The sequence below is a fragment of the Argentina silus genome, assembly GCF_951799395.1.
Source record: "Argentina silus genome assembly, chromosome: 1".
Lineage (NCBI taxonomy): Eukaryota > Metazoa > Chordata > Actinopteri > Argentiniformes > Argentinidae > Argentina > Argentina silus.
In genome coordinates, this window is record NC_139655.1 from 15,955,937 (window position 1) to 15,975,959 (window position 20,023).

The window sequence follows — 20,023 nt, forward strand, 5'->3', positions numbered from 1 at the left end:
GCAGCCGAATTTTATTATGAGCAAATTAGACAGATTTTATCCCCATCATGCAACAGGTATTGAAAGGCGCTGATCAGAGATGGTCGGCAACTGCTCAAAATGTATCCTCTCAAACAGCCAGTCTTTGACTCCACCCAGTTGCTCAAAACTCAATCTGTTATTATTATACACCAACAATTTCAAAAAAAAAAAAAAAAAAAAAGATGAATGCAACTCAGAATCAGCATTCAGAGCAGGTGTTTATTTCAAAATGTGAATACTGAGGTGCTATTGTCTGATAAACTCAACTATACTAAATACTAATACTTGATTGAGACCTCCATTAACTACGGAAAGTATGGCAGCATAACATTTCTTTTTCTATTATTGTTTTAGAAAAAATCGAACTCATTGAAAATGGAGTTATGATGTGTGAATCAAACAGGCATTTTTACATATAACGTAAATGGAACTGAAAATGAAATTTGGCCATGATAGTTCCATTGTAGTCATTTATTAGACGCTCTTATCCAGAGTCACTTATAGTAAGAACAAAGGGACAATCTGTAATTAGTACATACATTTTTGGCTTGTTTTGCTCCTCATGTATTGTAAGTCCTTGCATAGCTGTCTATGAAATTGAGATTGGCTAAATTTCTCCAGCCCCGTCACTCAGCTCTTATCCAAAAATGTGGCAGGGAGACCGCTTTGTTGTTTGAATTACAGATTGCACCTTTACTTAAATGAAACAGTTGTAGTTATTCATAACTGCAGTGTATTCATTCTAAACAGATCTACTTATTACACCCTATCTGTTGTTTTATGCATTTCCAGTTCTCATATTCAAAAGAATACAAACAATTGTTCACAAAAAATATATAGTAGTGATATTTCCATATACAGAGCTGTCAAAAGATGAAAACAAAGAGCCAACTGTAGTTAAAAATCTTTAATATATTTATACATATATTTATATATGTACACATTGACTTACATATTCCTGTAACGGCAATAACACATTGTCAAATTCATATGTAGGGGCACTAGTGAGGCCCTTGCTCTCTAGGTAAACAGACTCTGCAAACTTGTGTTTTTGCAGACCTGTAGGAAAGGTTCTAGAATAGTAAACATGCTATTCAACCTCAATTTTATCATTCCCCAACTGTCTTTCCCTCTCGTTTCATCTCATTTGTGCTATGGTAGACACCTTCGTCACCCTACCTGCCTGTGCTGAGTCCAGGGTCTCAAGTTATCTTATTATATATCTGAGTAGGTACAATTGTTTTATGTCAAAAATGTTCAGAAGTTGTAAGTGTAGGGGCTCTACACTTAATCTAGTAAAAAGAAAAACTGGGAGGCAAAACCTGGTTTCTTTCAAGATTACGAATCACTTCAAAATGTTCTGAAAACCGTTTCATCTCTAGCGCAATGGAGCGTCGTTGATATTGTGACATCTTAGGGTAGTTCTAAGCATATCTCAAACATGTTGCACTTTACTGCCCGTTATAGTGGTAATTATGTACCAATTAAAAAAAATTCCAGATGCATGGTTCTAAATATAATCCATATCATTATTTTAGCTTAACTCTTCACACCATGGTTTCTTGTCTGATGCATCTTTGTTATTTATCATATACTATCTTATGTAGAAACATTGTAGTGGCTCATCCACATTGTGTCCAACCATGTCAACTCAGTCCTTATTATACATAACATGTACTTTAACATGATTACAAATGCTCATATGCACAAAGAGCTTACTGTCATTAACATAAACAAAAAATAAATGTAAAGAACGTATATAGTCCAAGGGCATCGTTCCAGAGCAGTCCCATTAATAACCGTAGTCCTTTGTCCTTCATAGTGTCGTAAACGTTTTTAAGAAAAACTTGGTTTCAGAGTTTTCAGAAATGTAATGCGTCACTGGTTGTGACAGAGCGGGTGCATTGAATAGATTAGATGCTGCATGCTGCCCTCTGGTGGTGATGGTGGGGTGGCTTGCTACAGGAAAGGGTTGGTGGAGGAACCTCCAGTGGGGTAGGATCCTGCTGGGGCTCCCGCCTGGTTAGAGAGAAAAAATATGAATTAAACATTAATATTAGAACTTGCAACAGGCAATTTAGCAATAAAACCGAAAGCGTACCTTGATTTGGAGGAGTTGCAGTGTTGAATAGCCTTGCCAGCTAGCTAACATAAAAAGCATTCCACTCAGGTTGTTGAGTATGAGAAATTAGCTGCATTAGCCAAGTAAGTGGAAGGTAAACTAAGAAGAAAATAAATAAATAAAGCTTGCCCTTGCTCTCTTTCTGCTCCTTCTCCTTAATTTTGGAAGAAATTAATTTCTTCAACTGTTCAACTTTTGTCTCTCTTTGAACTACTCGCCACTCTTTGTGCACTACCAGTGCTAGCTGTAGCTTATGCTTACATTAGCCTACTAGATTAATTCTCAGTGAGGAATGATGATGAAGAGGCAGTGTGTTATGGGTTAGAGTTTTACATTTCAACCCGAACTTCTGACCATTCAGACCGGGCCAGTGACGGATTTGCCGTAACAGAGCTGTGTTTAATTTGTTTTTGTTATAACCTTGCTTGGCTGTGTGATAACTAGCAGCCGCCTACTGCTCTCTCTCTGCTCTCGTCATAGATGCACAGCAGAAGCACCTGTTCAATTAAATGTTTTGTTGTTATTTTCACGAGGCTATATTCAGTGCCCTCCATAAGTATTGGAAAGAGGAAGCATTTTGTATTCTTTTAGCTCTATACTCCGACAGTTTGGATTCGAAATCATACAATTACTATGGGGTCAAAGAAGAGATTCTCAGCTTTAATTCAATGTACTGCAGCAATCTTCAGTTGTTGTTTGTGTTGAGGTCTTTTTGTCTTAAAAAGGGGAAGTTTACCCAAAATCCATTTTCATGTGTATTTCTGGTCAATTCATAATGCATACTGTCTCGAACTGTTATCATTTTGCGTGCAGCTGCATCATAGTTATCGAAACACGAGGTCTGTGTTTACTTCCTAAAAAAGTGTCATGCCGTGTTAAAATATTAGACAGTTAATATAAACAGTTTTTGCCCTCTGACCCTCCTCTACTGTGCCAGTGATGCCCAGAGAGCAGCTCTTGTGCTGTTAAACAGAACGACCTCTCGTGGGAGGGAGAGGGGAATCTTGGGAGTTGTAGGAATCAAAAGGGCAATTTAGAACATCGGGACTGACATTCAAAGCGAGATATCTTGACTCAGAGGTCGTTTTAAAACGTGATTTTTTTTTTGGTGAATGTGTCTACTATTGAATAATAAAAACAACTGGGTTTTACAGGGTAAAATTCGACTTCAATTTCCCTCTTCACCACATGATATGATCAAATGGATTTAGGGTTTGGTTTAGACAAGAACAGCAAGATCTGGCTCATTTCTGGAAATATATAAGGTATTCTAGAAAGGCAGGTGCAGTAAATACAGTTGTTGATAGTAACTAAGGTGAGTTTTCAAGCAGTCTCTCTCTCTACTCTTCTTAGCAAGTGGCTTTCTTGTTTCCTTACCCTGCAGTGCTGCCATGTTGCTGTTGTGCGCTATGGATAAAGGCACAGCTGTTTTCTAGACTTCGGGCATGGGCTTGCATTTTCAGACCCGTTTAAAACTCTATTATGGGTACACAATTGTCAATAATATTATTCAGATAAAATAGCCAAAAGATACAGTGCCCTGTAAGTAATGGGACAATTATGCATTTTTTCTTCTTTTGGCTCTATGCTATAATACTTTTGGCTACAGGTTAGGGTAGAGATTCTCAGCTTCTATTTGATGGTATTTGTGTACATACTGGTTTAACCATTTAGAAATGACAACACCTTTTATACATAATCCTTGCTTTTACACATTCCAGAAGAGGCATATCTTCAAACCAGTGTTTGTTTTGCAAGACATTCCAAGTATGGTCCAAGTAAAAACCTCAGACATAAGACACATTAAATAATGTACCCTTCAGCCAATCAGAATTACATATTCGACCAAGTTGTGGTATAAATGCTTATTATTACTCACAATAAATGGGTTATTGGACATCCCTGGTCCAGCCGTAGGCTGCCCAAAAGGGGTTATAGAAGGCTTGGTCTGCCCATAGACTGGGTATCCTGGGCCTGAAATGGCAGAGAGAGAAAGAAGAAGTGAGCAACCTGAACGTATAGAGAGGCTATTTAACCCTTAAAGATACTGTGCATCATGGCTGATTACTAGGGATCTGGATTCTTAATAAATCCTGCCTAGAAACATTGTTTTCACTTAGTGGATGACTAAAAACTCCATAAGGTTTTGGTGGGTCCATTAACCATTGGACGGGGGGGTGGGGGGTGGGGGTGGGGGGGGCACACTAACCCTTGGGATGGGGGTGGTAGGACCCAGGCTGGGGGTAGGGGTGGGGTGTAAGGGGGCACACTAACCATTGGGATGGGGGTGGTAGGCCCCAGGCTGGGGGTAGGGGCAGGGGGCCTGGCCAGGGAAGGGCTGCTGGAAGGTCCCACTGAAACTGGTTGGGAGGCAGTAGGAGGAGGCGTTTCCAAAGCCAGCGGGCATACTCATAGAGCCTGTACCAAACGACGCTACGACATACACATACACAGAGAGAGGAGAGGGGGAGTGAGTTTGACTGACACACACACACACACACACAGACTTACCTTTCACACCACTATCATAGTGTCGCAAAGATCAAAACAATCCTATACACTCTGTTACTACTATGATATACTGTTTAAAGTTACAGACAACTTATACAAAACAAACATGTTTTCCGTGCACACACACCTGCAGCTGGTGCTCGACCATTGGCCTGGAATGGGTTGGTTGCCATTTCTGGGGCAACGGCAGCCGCAACAAAGGGGTTAGTGGATGGCACAGCTAGAGAAGAGAAAACCTTCCATTACAAAAAGGCTTACAGCATCATGGTTTAATTTTGACTGGACTGAAATGTTGCAAAACCCAAGTTTGGAAACAGCTACTGTATGCAACACCAATTCAACATAATAGACAACACCCACCTCCAAAGCCCTGCTGCATGCTGGGTAAGACCGGTGGAGTCTGGGCAGGCGAGGTTCCCAACACAGCTCCAAACATATTCCTAGATTAACACATGTATATGTATGCTTAAATCAATCATTATTTTATTATGTGCAAGATAATTCAAAGCTCATATACTGTATGCACAGTACAAAATACTAAATGCCACACTGCATCTTATAGGACAAGTGAGGATGTGAAATGTGAAAATCAAACCCAACTGCCAAGCCAGCTGTAGCCATTGAACCCACTAATTCAGCCACTGTAACCACTAAGCAGCATAGGCAGTCACTGCCACTGTTTCTCACCCCTGGACACTGCTCCCTGTGGGGGCTGAGGAGCTCAGCTCATTGTCCAACTCAGCCAGAGCAGCGTAGCGGTCCTCTGCAGAACTGCCCAGCTGAGACTGGGCCGGCACAGCACCAGCGATCGATGGTATGGGGACACCTCCCCCTGTAGAGTGACACAAACAGGGATCAATAAACACACCTGAGGAAGACGCACTCACACACACATGCACGGACGAACATGCATAGGTCAATACATACAAACAGACATAGAAACAAACACACCATGGAGCCGGCTACACTTGAATCAGACTTAGGCCTTGTCAACACTTGACTCTTAAAATCAGACTTCTGTTACCCGAACATGATGATCAGATCACAGTACGGGCATACACACCATATATTAAAGGGGCAGTCCAGCCAACTCCAATTGCTGATTTCAGATGCACACTATCCCTAGGTAACAACAAACTGCTATTTAATATAATTTATTGTCAAAATCATCACAATACATAAGAAAACTGCTCTATCGTATGCCTCCATGAAAACAGAGCATGCTGATTTGTGATGGGTCTAGCCTGATCTCTGAACCAGTTTTTGCAAACTGAGTCGCAAATCTGAAGAGCTGTTTTTTGTTGAAAATGAACACAAAACTGTAATTACAGTATTCTAATCTAAATAGCCTAATTTCATGATCCCCCCGCCCCCCCTACTGGGATGTCAGCAGTAGAGAGCAGGCATTGCTTTTATATTCTTCCTAATGGGTTGTAGAAATAATTGCAGTGCTTTGTGGGAGATTCAAGCCCAGCGAGTCAACACCATGCAGGCTCGCTTTGAGGTTGTAGACTTCCAGAGGGTTTACTCGGCATCCATTTCTGTCCGCAGTCTGTGGAAAAATATGGACTGGGTCGGATTTTCATTGTCCTTTCTGATTTGAGCTGAACATGTGTAAGGTCCAGGATCTTACGATATGTCTGCCGCAGAGCATGTTAGCCTGCCATTCAGCAAACAAATGCTTTATTTTTGGCACAATCTCACTTACTTGTGCTTCGTTGTCCAGCTACTTCCACAAATGTATGTTATAAAATATGGAATCGATCAATTACAACATTTTGACTTGATCCTATTTCAGCACAGTCTGGAAACAATCCGGCCACTGAAAGTGCATACAACCTTTTAAACACGGCATGTGGGGAAAATATGTGGACACAACGTGAGTACATTTTTTTCACATGGTCAGATTGTGACCTGATAATCATGTTGGGATAACAGAAGCCTGATTCAAGTGTTAAATGTAGACGAGCCCCATGATATGGTATGAGAGGATCCATTCTGGAGCTTGGGGAGAGATAATGTAATACATGAATGTAGAGTGTATGAAGTAGGTGCCCTGGGGTACCTGATGCAAAGGTCTGTGAGGGGGGTGACGTGCCGAAATGTGATGGTACTCCAGAGTTGCCAAACGCATCAAAGTTGGCAAAGTCTGCATTTGAGTAACCCTGAGTTGCTGATACCAAAGAGGAGAAAAAAAAAAACTGATATGAGGAATGAGGAAATCAAAAAGACATGACTATACATGGGAGGGAGTGGTAATGATACAACACAGATATACTGATACCTGCACATATCCTATTTGTGTGCAGAACATGTTCACAGTCTTATCAATCTTCATAACTGCTGATTTTCATTAACAATGGTGTTTTGATTCCATACCACAAAGACACACCATCAGTTAAAGGCATAGTTCTGTTTTTTCGATGTTAGACCTCATTTTCCACTTACTTGGAATGGCTCAACCTACTGACACTTTTTTCAGTCATATTTTCATTCTTTAGCTTTCTTTGGCTGGCTCCGGGGCTAACATTTAGCCATACCAGTATACATGGGATAAGTGGGATCACCTGTACCCTATCAAAAGCACAGAAAACGGCTTTCCAAACATCTCGATGCAAAATGTAAAACATGATTTAGTTATCAGGGGTTCCGCAGAAAAATATATAGTTTTTATAGAAAATTATCTGTCATTGTGCCATTGAATAGAATGGACTAGCTACTTCAACCGAACAACGTTCCTGTTGTTATGCTCAAGTGAGCAACAATGCTCCGGTGCGCAGATGTAATAAAAAAAGAAAAATCTAAACCAAGGGCAAAACAGGAAATTGTCTCAGTTTGAATAATATACGTTTAGGCTTGTAATAGTTGAAATAACAAATTGTTTTCATATTGACATGCGTTTATAGCCCCCAAAGATATGAGATGGCTGTAGAATTTCTGGTGGAGATGTTTTTAAGTAGTCATACGTATAAGCTAACAGGTGATCACATTCATGTATACTGGTATGGGTAAAACTAGCCCTGGAGGCAGCCAAAGAAAGCTCAAGAACGGAAATATGACTGAAAAAAAGTGTCTGGATGAGCCTACACTCTCCAAGTGGAAAAAGTAGTGTTGCACGATGTACCAGTTCTACAAAACTATCACGATTTTTTTTAATTAATTTTTTTACCATAAATGCCTGACGCAGTATATTATCTTATAAGTGTCATTTGTCTATATGCTGGCAGGGGGCAGTGCGCTCGGGCATGCACTCTGTATGCATAGTGGGCATGTGTGGCTGGGATAGCTAAACAATCGCACACGCGGCATTGACAAGGAGGAAAAAGAAGGATGGAAGCCACAAGTGTCAATGCTGGCCGTCCCCAGCTTGTTGATAAAAAGGCCAGAAGTGAAATCTGGCATTACTTTGCTTATAGAGCCAATGATGACGGCGAGCCGACTGAAATCACAAAGCCCATTTGTAAAAGATGTTCCAAGGCCATGCAGTCAAAGAGAGGCAACACGTCACATTTAGCCAAGCATCTTTCCGATAGGCATCCCGACCTCTTCAAGGAGTTCAAATCACGACAGGTCAGCAAATAGGTCTGATAGCTAAGGATATGAGAATTTCAATGTTATGTTATTTAATAGGATATTCTTTTACTTTGCCTGATGTTTTTTTGGTTGCCGTGGTATCGTTTAAGAATCTAAATCGTGATACTTAAGCTGAGTCAAAGTCAACACTTTGGTATCGTGACAACACCAGGAAAATGACATTGAAAAACCTGATCTATCCCTTTAATATTCTATGGTACAACTTTGAGTATGCAATGCCTGTTAATTACCTGATTGGCTGGGGAAATGTGCAAAGTTGGCAAAGTTGGCAGAGTTCGCCGCCTGGGAGGGCGGAGCAGCGAAGATGTCTCCGCCCAGATCAGAGAGGAGGTCAAACTTCTTCTCCTGACCAATGGGATAGGCCTTGGAGCGACCAACCCCAGGAGACTGGTTGACAGAGGGGCATGAAAGATGTACTTGTGCATCAATTCCATCCTGTAGAAATCTAACAATGTGCTTCACGTGGTAAGGCCTTGCATGTGGTGTAGGCAAAAGGGCCAAACACTGGCTGGAGGCTAGACATGGGAAAGTGGAAATGGAATGTTACCTGGCGTGGTGGTGTCTTGTTGAGCTGCAGGGTTTTCAGGGGCTGGACCTCCGGGGTGCTGCCTGTGCTGCTGGCCGACGACCCAGAGACAGATGCCTGGACAGTGGCCACCGCTCTCGCCTGGTCTGGAGGGACATACCTGTACACACACAACAAGGGCCTTAAAGGAACAGTTCACTGCCATGACTGTATGGGGTCAATTCATGTGAAAAATGGCACATAATAAATGTTCTTTTTATTTATTTATTTTTTTAGTTACTTTGGAGATGGGATTTGTCATACTCGTGTTGGTTGCGGGCCGCATTGGACCAAATGCAACTTCACACAGGCCGGAAAAAATAATACATTTGTTAGTAAAACTAAACTAATGTCCACTGCTATGCGCACCGGTGCCTCATATCATTACAATTGTAGACGGATTTGGTGGTGCCAGCAATTTCATTTAAATGTGGCTGAGACAAAGGCAGTGACATGGTGATCAATGCCCCCCTCTCTCCAGCCTGGAATACCTATTTACAGTTGAATAAGCATGCCTGGTGGACATCCTGAAGAAATCGCCCCTCGCCATTTGTCAATTCCTTTGCGAATGTAATGTATCTCACACCTATTGTCCTATTGTTGGGATAGTATTTAAGGAGATGTACACACATTGCGTTAAATGTATGGTTAAACTTAGTCATATGTTGCTTTGAAACTGTTAAATTGGTTCATTTGTTGATACTATAATAATATAAGAATACTGATAATATTCTCAGTATTCTCAGTGTTGTGCGCTAGATAAAGGTTCTGTTAATACAGCAGGACATAATTGTGACCAGGGTCTCCCATTAATGTCTAATATTCACATGCATCGTTAATGACACGTACTGTAGATTTGAGACATCAGCTTCAGATATTGGCTTAGGCGTAAACTCCTCACGATTTCCCTTATCTTGAGGGCATAGTAAAATAGCATTGTGGGTATTCTTAATGGAATCTAGGATCCGATATGATCGATTGTCTGTCACACAGGAATGAGCAAAGCATTATCAATCATTATTAACCATGAAATATCTTTTGGAGTCATATGTAACATAATGTTTACTTGTGTTAGTTGGTCATGTGACCACTTGTGTAGAGTTCGCTTCATTATGTCCATAACCGTTTGAAGTGGTACTTGGGAATGAATGTGTTATTATTCTTAACCCGTCCTCTATTCTTCAGTCAACAATAATCAATAATACATTTTTTTTTTTTAAATCCAACAATACAGTAGCCTATACTCAGCCTATACTCAATGCCTCATTTCCACAGAGCTCAATATTAAAATGTTACAGTAGCCTAGTCAAACTCAGAATGCCTCAACTTCAAGATGGGTTCATCTGTGGGCATCTGACGGTTGGAACTAAAAATAGAATTAATAATTCATTAACCAATATGCTTACACGTCTGTTACAAGCATTTGGTTATATTACGTGTACCTTGTACCTTACCAAGTACAATAAATAGCTGTAAGTATGAGTCCAACTTTTTTTTTTCCTCATGTCCTCCAATCAGGGTAGGGAATAAAAAAAAATGGAGAAAACATTATGCAAGCAGTGCTTTCTGACAGAACTCACAATTGTTCTCTTCCTATTTCAAAGCTGATCTATCAAAGTATTTTTAGCCCCCCACTAATCACCCGCAGGCCTGATTGACACCCCTGATTGACACCCCTGATTGACACCCCTGATTGACACCATGGCACAATATCGCACCACATATTTCACAGGGCACAAGGGGTTCTGTTAACCGACAATTGTAATTTCCCGATTTTTTGTGTTGACAGAAAATTCCAAATGCCATCAGTCATTTTGACAATTTTGACTGCAGCAAAGTACAAACTACCATTAAAACAGCAAAGAATCTGTGAAAAACAGCCTACTGTTGTTTTAGACCCGCCTTTCTGTGTGACCTAACTGGTCATGATGATTGACCCCAAATGTCCATACCAGAGTAGTCTCTGGTCCACATTGTCATGCTGATAATCAGGCATTATCATTCTAACTGATGTTTCAGTGAAGCTCATTTATTGCTTGAAGTGCAAAAGTGTTAAGCTGAAACTAATTTGTGAAAATATGCCGGCTTGTTCAGTAAGCATCACTTTTATTTTGTGCAACCTGATTGGCTGAGCACTGTAACAGAAGTAAAGCTTGGCGGACACAGTGCGATTTTCAGAAACGCAGGCAATTCTAACCGATGAGAGGGTCACATACTGCAAGAGAAATTCTCCACGTCTCGCTGTTTGATGCAATGTACACTGCACAAGCAGCCCCGATGGTAGCTCACACACTGGCCAATGTGGCAGAGGCCCCTCTCACCCTCCCCTTCAATGTTTGTTCATTGCCAGGACAACGGCAAGACATGTCGCTGGCCACGAAATAGAAAGACATTTCAACTGTAGCCATAATCTTCTTATGCTCAGAGAAAATGCCTACAAAAACATAAGGACAATTTAGACATGATATTAAGGCACAGACAGCAGGGGCTGTCTATTCTTAAAAAGGATATGGATTGATCAAAAGGCAGCTTTGGTCTTGCCAGAAGTTTTTCTTAAATTTTATAGTTTCCAGACTGAGAATTAGATTGCATTATATATTATCTATTATTTTGAGTATTCTACAGTATAAGTATGAATCCAAACCACGTTTACAGCTGAAAGGTACTTTTTGGCAAAAAGTAACCTGACCATCCTTTTTGAGGACAACTAATGGTTTGCACCTTGCAGTGAAGCCTAGATTAGATTAGATTAGATTAAATTAAACTTTATTGTCATTGTGCAGAGTACAATACAGAGACAACGAAATGCAGTAGTTTGGCTGGTGACGTATTCTGTGGATGGACACATTCATGCCTCCTCCTGGAGAGTGTTCCTGATCTGTGGGACAGTTGTTTTGGGGGTTTTCTTAATTGTGGTGAGTATTCTTCGATCATCTACTGTAGAAGTCTTCCTTAGCCTACCAGTCCATTTAAGATTGCTGAGCTCACCAGTGCTTTTTTTCCCTTTTTAATGATGTTCCAAACTGTTGATTTTGGCAAGCCTATGGTTTTGGCTAAGTTTCTGATAGTTTGTTTCTGATTATTTTTTTAACCTAATAATGGCTTCATTGACGTCACTTTGGTCCTCACTTTTACACTAATAGCAGATTCCAATGACAGACGCAAAGCCTAGAGTCAATATTAGACATTGACAGCTCTCTTATGCCTGTACAAATGATGTGACGGAACACACCTGACTAACCAGAAACACCTGTCAATTGTGCTATTACTTTTGGTGACCTGAAATAGTCCCACTATGTATAAAAAGTGTTGTAAAACGGTGAAACCAATATGTACACAAATATCATCAAATAAAGCTGAGAATCTATTCTTTAACCTCAAAATAACTTGTTTGATTTTAAATCCAAACTTTTGGAGTACAGAGTTAGAAGAGAAAATGCTTCACTGTCCCATCGATATCAAACAGATCAAGATATATACATATGTTGTTGTTATAGCACCACCATATGACTGAATATGATAGCTCCTTAGAAATATGTTTGCCAGGTTTTGTTGTGGTCGTGATGCCACCATGTCTGATTTATTAGAATGTAACTAATTTCATAGCTGTAAGTATACATATGTACACTCACTAAGCACTTTATTAGAAACACCCGTACACCTCATGGTGGAGGTAGTGTAATGGTGTGGGGAATGTTTTCTTGGCACACTTTGGGCCCATTAATACCAGTCAATCATCACTTGAATACCACAGCCTATTTGAGTATTGTTGCTGATCATGTGCATCCCTTCATGGCCACAATTTACCCATCTTCTAATGGCTACTTCCAGCATGATGATAATGCACCATGTCACAAAGCAAAAGTCGTCTCAAACTGGTTCAGTGAACTTCAGTGGCCTTCGCAGTCACTGGATCTGAATCCAATAGAACACCTTTGGGATGTGGTAGAACAGGAGATTCACAGCTTGAAAGTGAACTGCGTGATACAATCATGTCATCATCAGAATCTCAAAGGAATTTTTCCAACATCTTGTGGAATCAATGCCACGAAGAATTGAGGCTGTTTTGAGAGCAAAGGGAGGCCCTACCCACTATTAGTATAGTGTTCCTAATAAAGTGTTTCGTGAGTTTATGTGCTAGTTAGTGCCATCAGGCCTATATGTGACGACATACGTTATGTTTGCCAAGTTTTGTAGTGATCCACCCTTCCATGTCTGATTTTTTTAGCATGCAAGTAATAGGACACCCCCTCCTGAAAGTTAATTGGTTCAGAGCGGCCATGACAGATATAGTAGATACAGACAGATTCATTGAGGGGTTTTTAAGATCTTGGCCCATGTATGACCTATACACATTTTCATGCAGATCTGCCCAGTGGTTGCAGAGATGTAATATGAGTGTTCAAAATAGTGGAAAATACATCATTGCGGAAGTTATGGTTTCTTGAGGCAAATTAGTTCCTTGTGAGAAGACAGACCTATGTACCAAATTTCTGAATTCTAGTTCATACAGTGTATCGTGCAATCATGTGTCATGACAATGCATGACAGGGTGTGGCCTAGGTCCCTGTACCATCCTGCAAAGTCATATCCACCTGGGCGTTTCCATGTTAAACTTACATCAATTTTTCATGAACAGTTACAGAGTAAGGAGAATAATAATAGCCGCTGCTTAGACCCCTAATGAATGCCAACAAATACAATATTGAACCGAAACAATTACAATAGGGTTCTGCACAGCTTTGTTGCTTAGACACCTACTATTGCCCTGAAGTTTAGCATCTCACCATCTTTTCTTCTCATATTTTTCCTGGAGGAATTCTTTAACTTTCTGTGGTTCACGGAAGTCTGGAACAACTGATGTCCTGTCATCATATAGTCCCAGCCAGATGTGTTTACAAACCTAAAGGAGAGGAAAGGGATGAGGGGAAGAGAGAAAGAGGGAGAGAAGAATGCCAAGTCACATTTCAATAGAGCCAAGAAAAAAGAAAAGAATACAGAGACAGAGAAAAACATGCACTGACAACTGTCAAATTCACCAATATCTTAGTTAGTGAAAGCAGAATGGCCAATTCCAAATCAACCCCAATCCCTACACCAAGGCACTTGTAGATCTTACTGGACAGGCACATGCAATATGGTAATCTGGGAACCAAGAATCATCTCTCGATTGCAATTCTGTGAGTGAAGGAAGTAAAAAGTGGGCACGTAAAAAGTGAGTCTGACTTAGTGAGACTAGTAATATGGTAATAACTCCACCTTTCTGTTAGGCTACATGGAATTTGCCACATCACACCTTGCATATCTCCAACACACAAACTAGAGGTAGGGGTTAAATGCTAAATACTGTATGGCCATTGGTGACAGTACCTCATTGTTGTGTTTCTGTAGGAACTCAATCTCCTGCTGTGTGAAGGTGGTCATAGAGATGGACTTCACTCTGTGTGGGGGATTCAGCCCTCGTCTAGAAGTGGGAGAGAAATGTCAGCAGAAACGAGGAAAAAGTAATGCAGTCAGTGTGCAATTAATTTGACAAAAACCAGACGCAACATATATGAGCATGGAACTATATTGACTGAGAATGGACAGGTTGCCGATCAAGTCTCATGTGGCTACCTCTGCTCCATCAGCACTGATCTGAACACAGGATAGATTAGACATTTAGATTTTACATTTGACATTTAGCAGACGCTTTTATCCAAAGCAAATTTCAATTAAGTAAGTACATTTGTCTAAAGTAAGTGAATCATCTATACATCAGTCATCATATGAAAAAATCTATGCTAGGACCAGGTCACAATCCTAGAAGAAGCCCCTAACCCTTTTTTCCCCTTCTTTTTATTATTAACAGTAGAGGAACTGTACAGAGGGGTAGTGGGGGGTGCAGAGGTCTTTAGGAGGGACAGTCAAGATGTAGCCTGAAGAGATGGGTCTTCAGTCTACGGCAGAAGATAGGTAGTGACTCTGCAGTCCTGACAGCAGTGGGAAGCTCATTCCATCACCGGGGGACCAAGACAGTGAAAAGCCATGGCTGAACAGCGCGACCGCTGCATCCTTGTAGAGGTGGCGGTGCCAGGCGGCCAGCCGGAGTAGAAGAACAGAGTGATCGGGCAGGGGTTTGGGGGCTGAGTAGGGAGGGGCTGCAAGTAGGGAGGGGCTGTTCTCTTTACCACCCGGTAGGTGAGCACCAGGGTCTTGAATCAGATCAAGCAGCTACCGGGAGCCAGTGAAGGGTGTGGAGGAGGGGAGTGACCTGGGAGAATTTGGGGAGATTGAACACCAGGCGGGCAGCAGCATTCTGGATGAGCTGCAGAGGTCTGATGGGGGAGGCGGGGTGCCCAGCCAAGAGTGCATTGCAGTAGTCAAGGCGGGATCACAAGTGCCTGGACCAAGAGGCACTGCTTCTCCCGTAAGGAATGGACGTATCCTTCTGATGTTGTAGAAGAAGAATCTACAGGAGCCCGCTGTGATAAGTGGTTGTCAAGGATCATCCCAAGACTTTGGAATTGATGCTGTCAGCAACAATATTTACTTTTAACAATGCAAATGAAGGAATCAAAAGGAAAAGAGGCGAAAGACATTATGATTCACCTTCTTAGCACAACGAGGTTGGCTGTGCATTACTCACAAATAAGTAATCACTTGGGTATTTGTTGTTTTTCCTCAGCTTGCCATTCCAAACCAGTACTATTTGACCCACTTCCCCATTTGTTTCTAAAAATGTCTGTCATGTGTAGGACATGCCATACACTGCTTCGCTAACCTCTGTGTATGCTACGTTAAAAGGCAGGATGCCCAACTATAGATAAAGGATAAAGTTCATTGAAAGAGGTTCGCTCGACGGTGGTGTGGCCGCTGACGAGCTGTTTTTGATAACGTACTGGTGAAATATTTGCCTTTTTATCAGCAACTACACAATACAACACAGGCAACTAACCTTAAGACAAGTCATTGCGCCACATACGAAACTGTAATTTGACCTTTAGGCTATTAAAAATAATAGAAATTACACACGTCCATAAAGCAATGCGACCCAGCCCTGCCCAAGTCAGTCTAATGGCGAGGCTGGCTAGCTAGCGTTAGCACCTGTCCGATTCACTAGAGCTTGCTAGCTTAGATACACACAACATATAACTACCGGTACGTTAGCTTGCTATGCTAGCTAACTTTCATGTATAAAAGGAACACAGTATAGCCAACACATTACTTACAAAATACCAGAACAGGTGGTACAGACGAAGGAGCCCACTGTCATGTTGGCATAGGTTGGGCCGCGCTGATCGCAATCAAAGCACTTCCTATTCGGGGGCAGACTGGTCATCTCCCGAAGCATCTTGAGATGCGTCTCATCTTGCTTTCGCTTCGCACTCGTCGCCATGACCAAAACCAGGGGCTACTAACGGTGCGACTGTGAAAAGTCTTCCAGGAGCTAAGGAGGGGATGTCTTCGAAGAGACTTGCCTCGACGGCGGTAGACACCTTGCTGAGGTCTTGAAGCCAGCAGATAGAAAGGAACTTCCGGTTTTGCGAAAACTTCAAAATAAAAGCACCCCTTAGAAATATGCATAACAAACTAGATTTAAATAGAAAATAGATTTTAATAGGGACTTTTATTTTGACAATAACTGCGTCCTTATTGCTGCTATCTACTGCATTTGCTGCTGACTTCACGGAGCTCTAGCAGGGATAGACAAAGAGGATGCAACCAAGAGGTGGGGCTTTTAGCATTTTGGGGTAACCCTGCTAACGGCTAATATCGGAGTGCATTGTGGTATTTTATTTTTATACCTTTATTCATACAGGGAAAAGCACCTTGAGACTACGGTGTCTTTTTCACATATGCCCTGATTATGTTATCTAAACATCACATCACATCACTATTTACACATTTTGGAGTTACAAAAAGTGTAATATCTATCAACTACCTGCATGAGAACACAGATCTAATTGTTGTCCCCCACTGATGAAATCGAGGAGGACTATGATTCGGCCTCTGTCCATTTGTATGTCACACGCTTTTTCTCTTTTTTACACGCTCTGATTGGCCCAATTTTTACTAAACTATGGGGAAAGATGCGTCTTGCCTTAGACATTGTTTAGGAGTTTCGAGGATATGCTGATTCATCATTATAATAGGGTGCAATGTGGAGAGCTAAGAGTGTAGGCCTATAGCCTAACACATTTGGGTATAGTATTTTGAGAAATCAATGCAAAGCTGTAAGAAGCAAGAGTGATAATGAATCAAATAAGCACTACACGTTCTGTGTACAGTAGTTCACGTTCTCCGGTAACTTTTCAGTCTGGCTATGAATCTGGGAATAATATTTTGTGAGTGAAGTATTTTATGCAGCAAAATGTTATATTGAAAGTTGGCCTGTATCAATATGGAAACCAGAGTTCTAACCAACTTTTGCCTGTGCAAATATTTAGTCTTAGCCTATTGTTGAAATTTGTGGTTGAAGTAAAGGCATTTTATATCAATAGAGTTAGTACTATCAGTAGCCTAATGATGCCCAAATAATGTTTCTGTTTGGTCATAGAAGATGATCGCACCAAGAGAAAAGCCCTTCCTGTGCGCAACTTGTGACAAGTGTGTTTTTTCATAAAAAGTTTATGAATAAACGTCTTGCTTCATTCACAGGCTTCTCCATCACTCTCCTTTCATTGGGGCTACATCATTCGTGTAGGACTCAGAGCTCTGGGCACAGGATCAACCATCATCATGCGCCCCTGGAGCAGTTCGCGGTTAAGTGCCTTGCTCAAGAGCACAGAGGCAGTGTAGGCACCTTAAATATGCCAGCAACCCTCCAGTCACCAGCTCACATCTGTCTCCCTCCTGGGGTGGGGATCGAATCAGCAACCTACCAATTGCTGGCCTCTCTAACCTCTAGGCTACCTGCCCTAAAGCTACGTTTGAAGCTTGTGCAGTGCTCCAACTGCAAGTATTAGACGCAATCTAGGTTATCTGATTCATCAAACGACCATAGATACAGGGGACTATTTCTAAATTAAGATTAGCCTACATATATTGCAGAGGGGGTTCTGTGTTGCTGAGGGATGCATGTCAGAGCATAACTTCAATACCAATTTCCGTTTCTCTCAGGGAGGGATCCATCCTCCAAGAGGCTCTAGGTGCATCCCGAAACTTTTCACTTCTCCTTTTCACTACCACTTACCACTCGCATAGAAATTGAATGATAATATGTTTCCACTAAACTCCTGTTAAAGTTTTCTAACTGGAAGAGCCAAATCGGCTTTATTTACAACATTAATATGTGCGGCCCATTACTTGAAAACAGATTTCCCTTCCACTACAAATTTCTCCTTTTGAGCCAGAAATACATTTTCGTGTTGCTTTATTGAAGGTGTCCCAATAGTGTAGGAGTCGTTTCCATTCCAAATTTCTACACACCCTTCCACTCCCTCCTATCGAATCTAACTTGCTTTTTCTCTTGAAAAACCTTGAGAAAGCAGTAACTCAGCAGCTCACTACATTTCTGAAACAGAATGGCATATATGAGACCCTGCAGTCAGGTTTTAGGCCCCAACATAGCACTGAGACAGCTTTAGTAAATAGTAGTTAATGACCTATTGCTGGCTTCAGACCAAAGCTCTGTGTCTGTCATTGTACTTCCTGATTTACTGTTCTCTCTGTATATGCTACCCTTAGGCAATATTATTCATAAGCATTGTGTCCATTTTCACTGTTGTGCAGAAGACACTCAACTTAATATTTCAGTGAAACGAGAAGTACCACGGCTGGACGCTTTAGAAGTTTGCGTTTCAGACATAAAACTCGGACAAGACTGACATGTTCATCTTTGGCCCGAAGAAACAGAGAAACCTACTATCCAATCTGACGCTCAGCCTCGACGGCTGTATGATCACTCCTAAGCAGGCAATAGTGCAATGCGCTATTATCTGGCTGCCCAAAATCCTCGCTGAAAAATCTCCAAACGAACAAAACGAATACAGCTGGTAGAATCCTTACTAGAACTAAAAAGTATGATCACATTACTCCAGTACTTGCGTCTTTGTACTGGCCTACAATTAAAGCACCAGCAGACTTTATTAGCCTATAAAGCGTTACATGGACTCCCACCTATCTCACCGACCCCCTTCAGCCTTAACCTTCACGTGCGCTTCGTACACAAGACACAGGGAGATTAGCCGTTTCCAGAATATCTAAGACTACGGCAGGGGCAGTGCTACAGAGCACCCCATCTCTGGAATAATCTTCCAATTCATGTTATGGAGTCAGATTCAGTCTCAATTTTCAAGTCTAGGCGGTGGTGGGTGGGCTCTTGCGGTGTGTGGGCTTGGGTTGGCTGGGGCCTCTGCTGTACCCTCTCCCAGTGCAAGCGTACAGCCCAGTAGCGTGCGGGCTGGGATGGTCGCCATGCTGGCTCTGGGCATCTCGGGCTCATGCTGCTGCCCCCTCTACTTCACCCTATATCCTGGTCCTTGCTGCCCCAGCTGCCCTTCACTATGGACCCCTGAACTCTTGCACCACACCACATTCCACATTAGTTTATTGTTCAGCATCTGATCAGGCAGAGGAGGATGGGTTCCCCTAGAGTGGGAGTTTTTCCTTGCCACTCTGCCCTATATTTTTCTCCCCTCTGGAGTTTTTATTCCTTGGCTTACTTTTGGGGGTCTATGGTTTGTGTTAGGTCATATTGTTTGTCTTGTATTTATTGTTTAGTATTGTTTTTGTTGTGAAGCACTTTGTGACATTTGTCTATGTAAAACGCGTTATACAAATAAACTTGATTGATTGTTGTGACCCTGGTAAAATGCACTTTAAACTCTCATAAATTTTAAACTTGAAGCATTATCATGAATGACAAAATGTGTCACATTTGGGCAGTCAGGGAAACAGAAAGAGAGGACACAACATACTGTAGGTCAAGTTTCAATTTCTTTTGTTTGGGACACTTCATACATTTTATGACAGCTCGCTGACTATGCATACTAGATTTACACAGATGTCGTTGTCAGCACAACCTCACCTTTCCAGCAAACCCTTGTGGCCAGGCTTTATTGTGCACTTTTTTTAATTTATGGGGTGTGTCACAATAACTACCAATTTAACCACTTTTGCAGTAAAATATTTGTATACAACCATCCATTTCACATATGGGAGAAAATAAACATGGTTGTGTTTTGTTCTACCTCGGGTAGGGGCATCTCAAAAACTAAAGCCCTTTT

The 20,023-nt window shown here is 41.5% G+C and overlaps 1 protein-coding gene across 1 annotated transcript; it reads right to left on the minus strand.

The window, feature by feature from the left end:
- Positions 1–913: 913 nt before the first annotated feature.
- Positions 914–16,305, minus strand: agfg1b (ArfGAP with FG repeats 1b). Its single transcript, XM_083676722.1, has 12 exons — positions 16,025–16,305; positions 14,184–14,277; positions 13,601–13,716; positions 8,796–8,934; positions 8,479–8,635; positions 6,720–6,827; positions 5,342–5,486; positions 5,015–5,094; positions 4,782–4,874; positions 4,418–4,576; positions 4,023–4,117; positions 914–2,040 (listed from the first exon to the last, which is right to left on the minus strand). The coding sequence occupies exons 1-12, from the start codon at positions 16,189–16,191 to the stop codon at positions 1,981–1,983; spliced, it is 1,413 nt and encodes a 470-aa protein (XP_083532848.1). The 5' UTR covers positions 16,192–16,305; the 3' UTR covers positions 914–1,980.
- Positions 16,306–20,023: the final 3,718 nt, after the last annotated feature.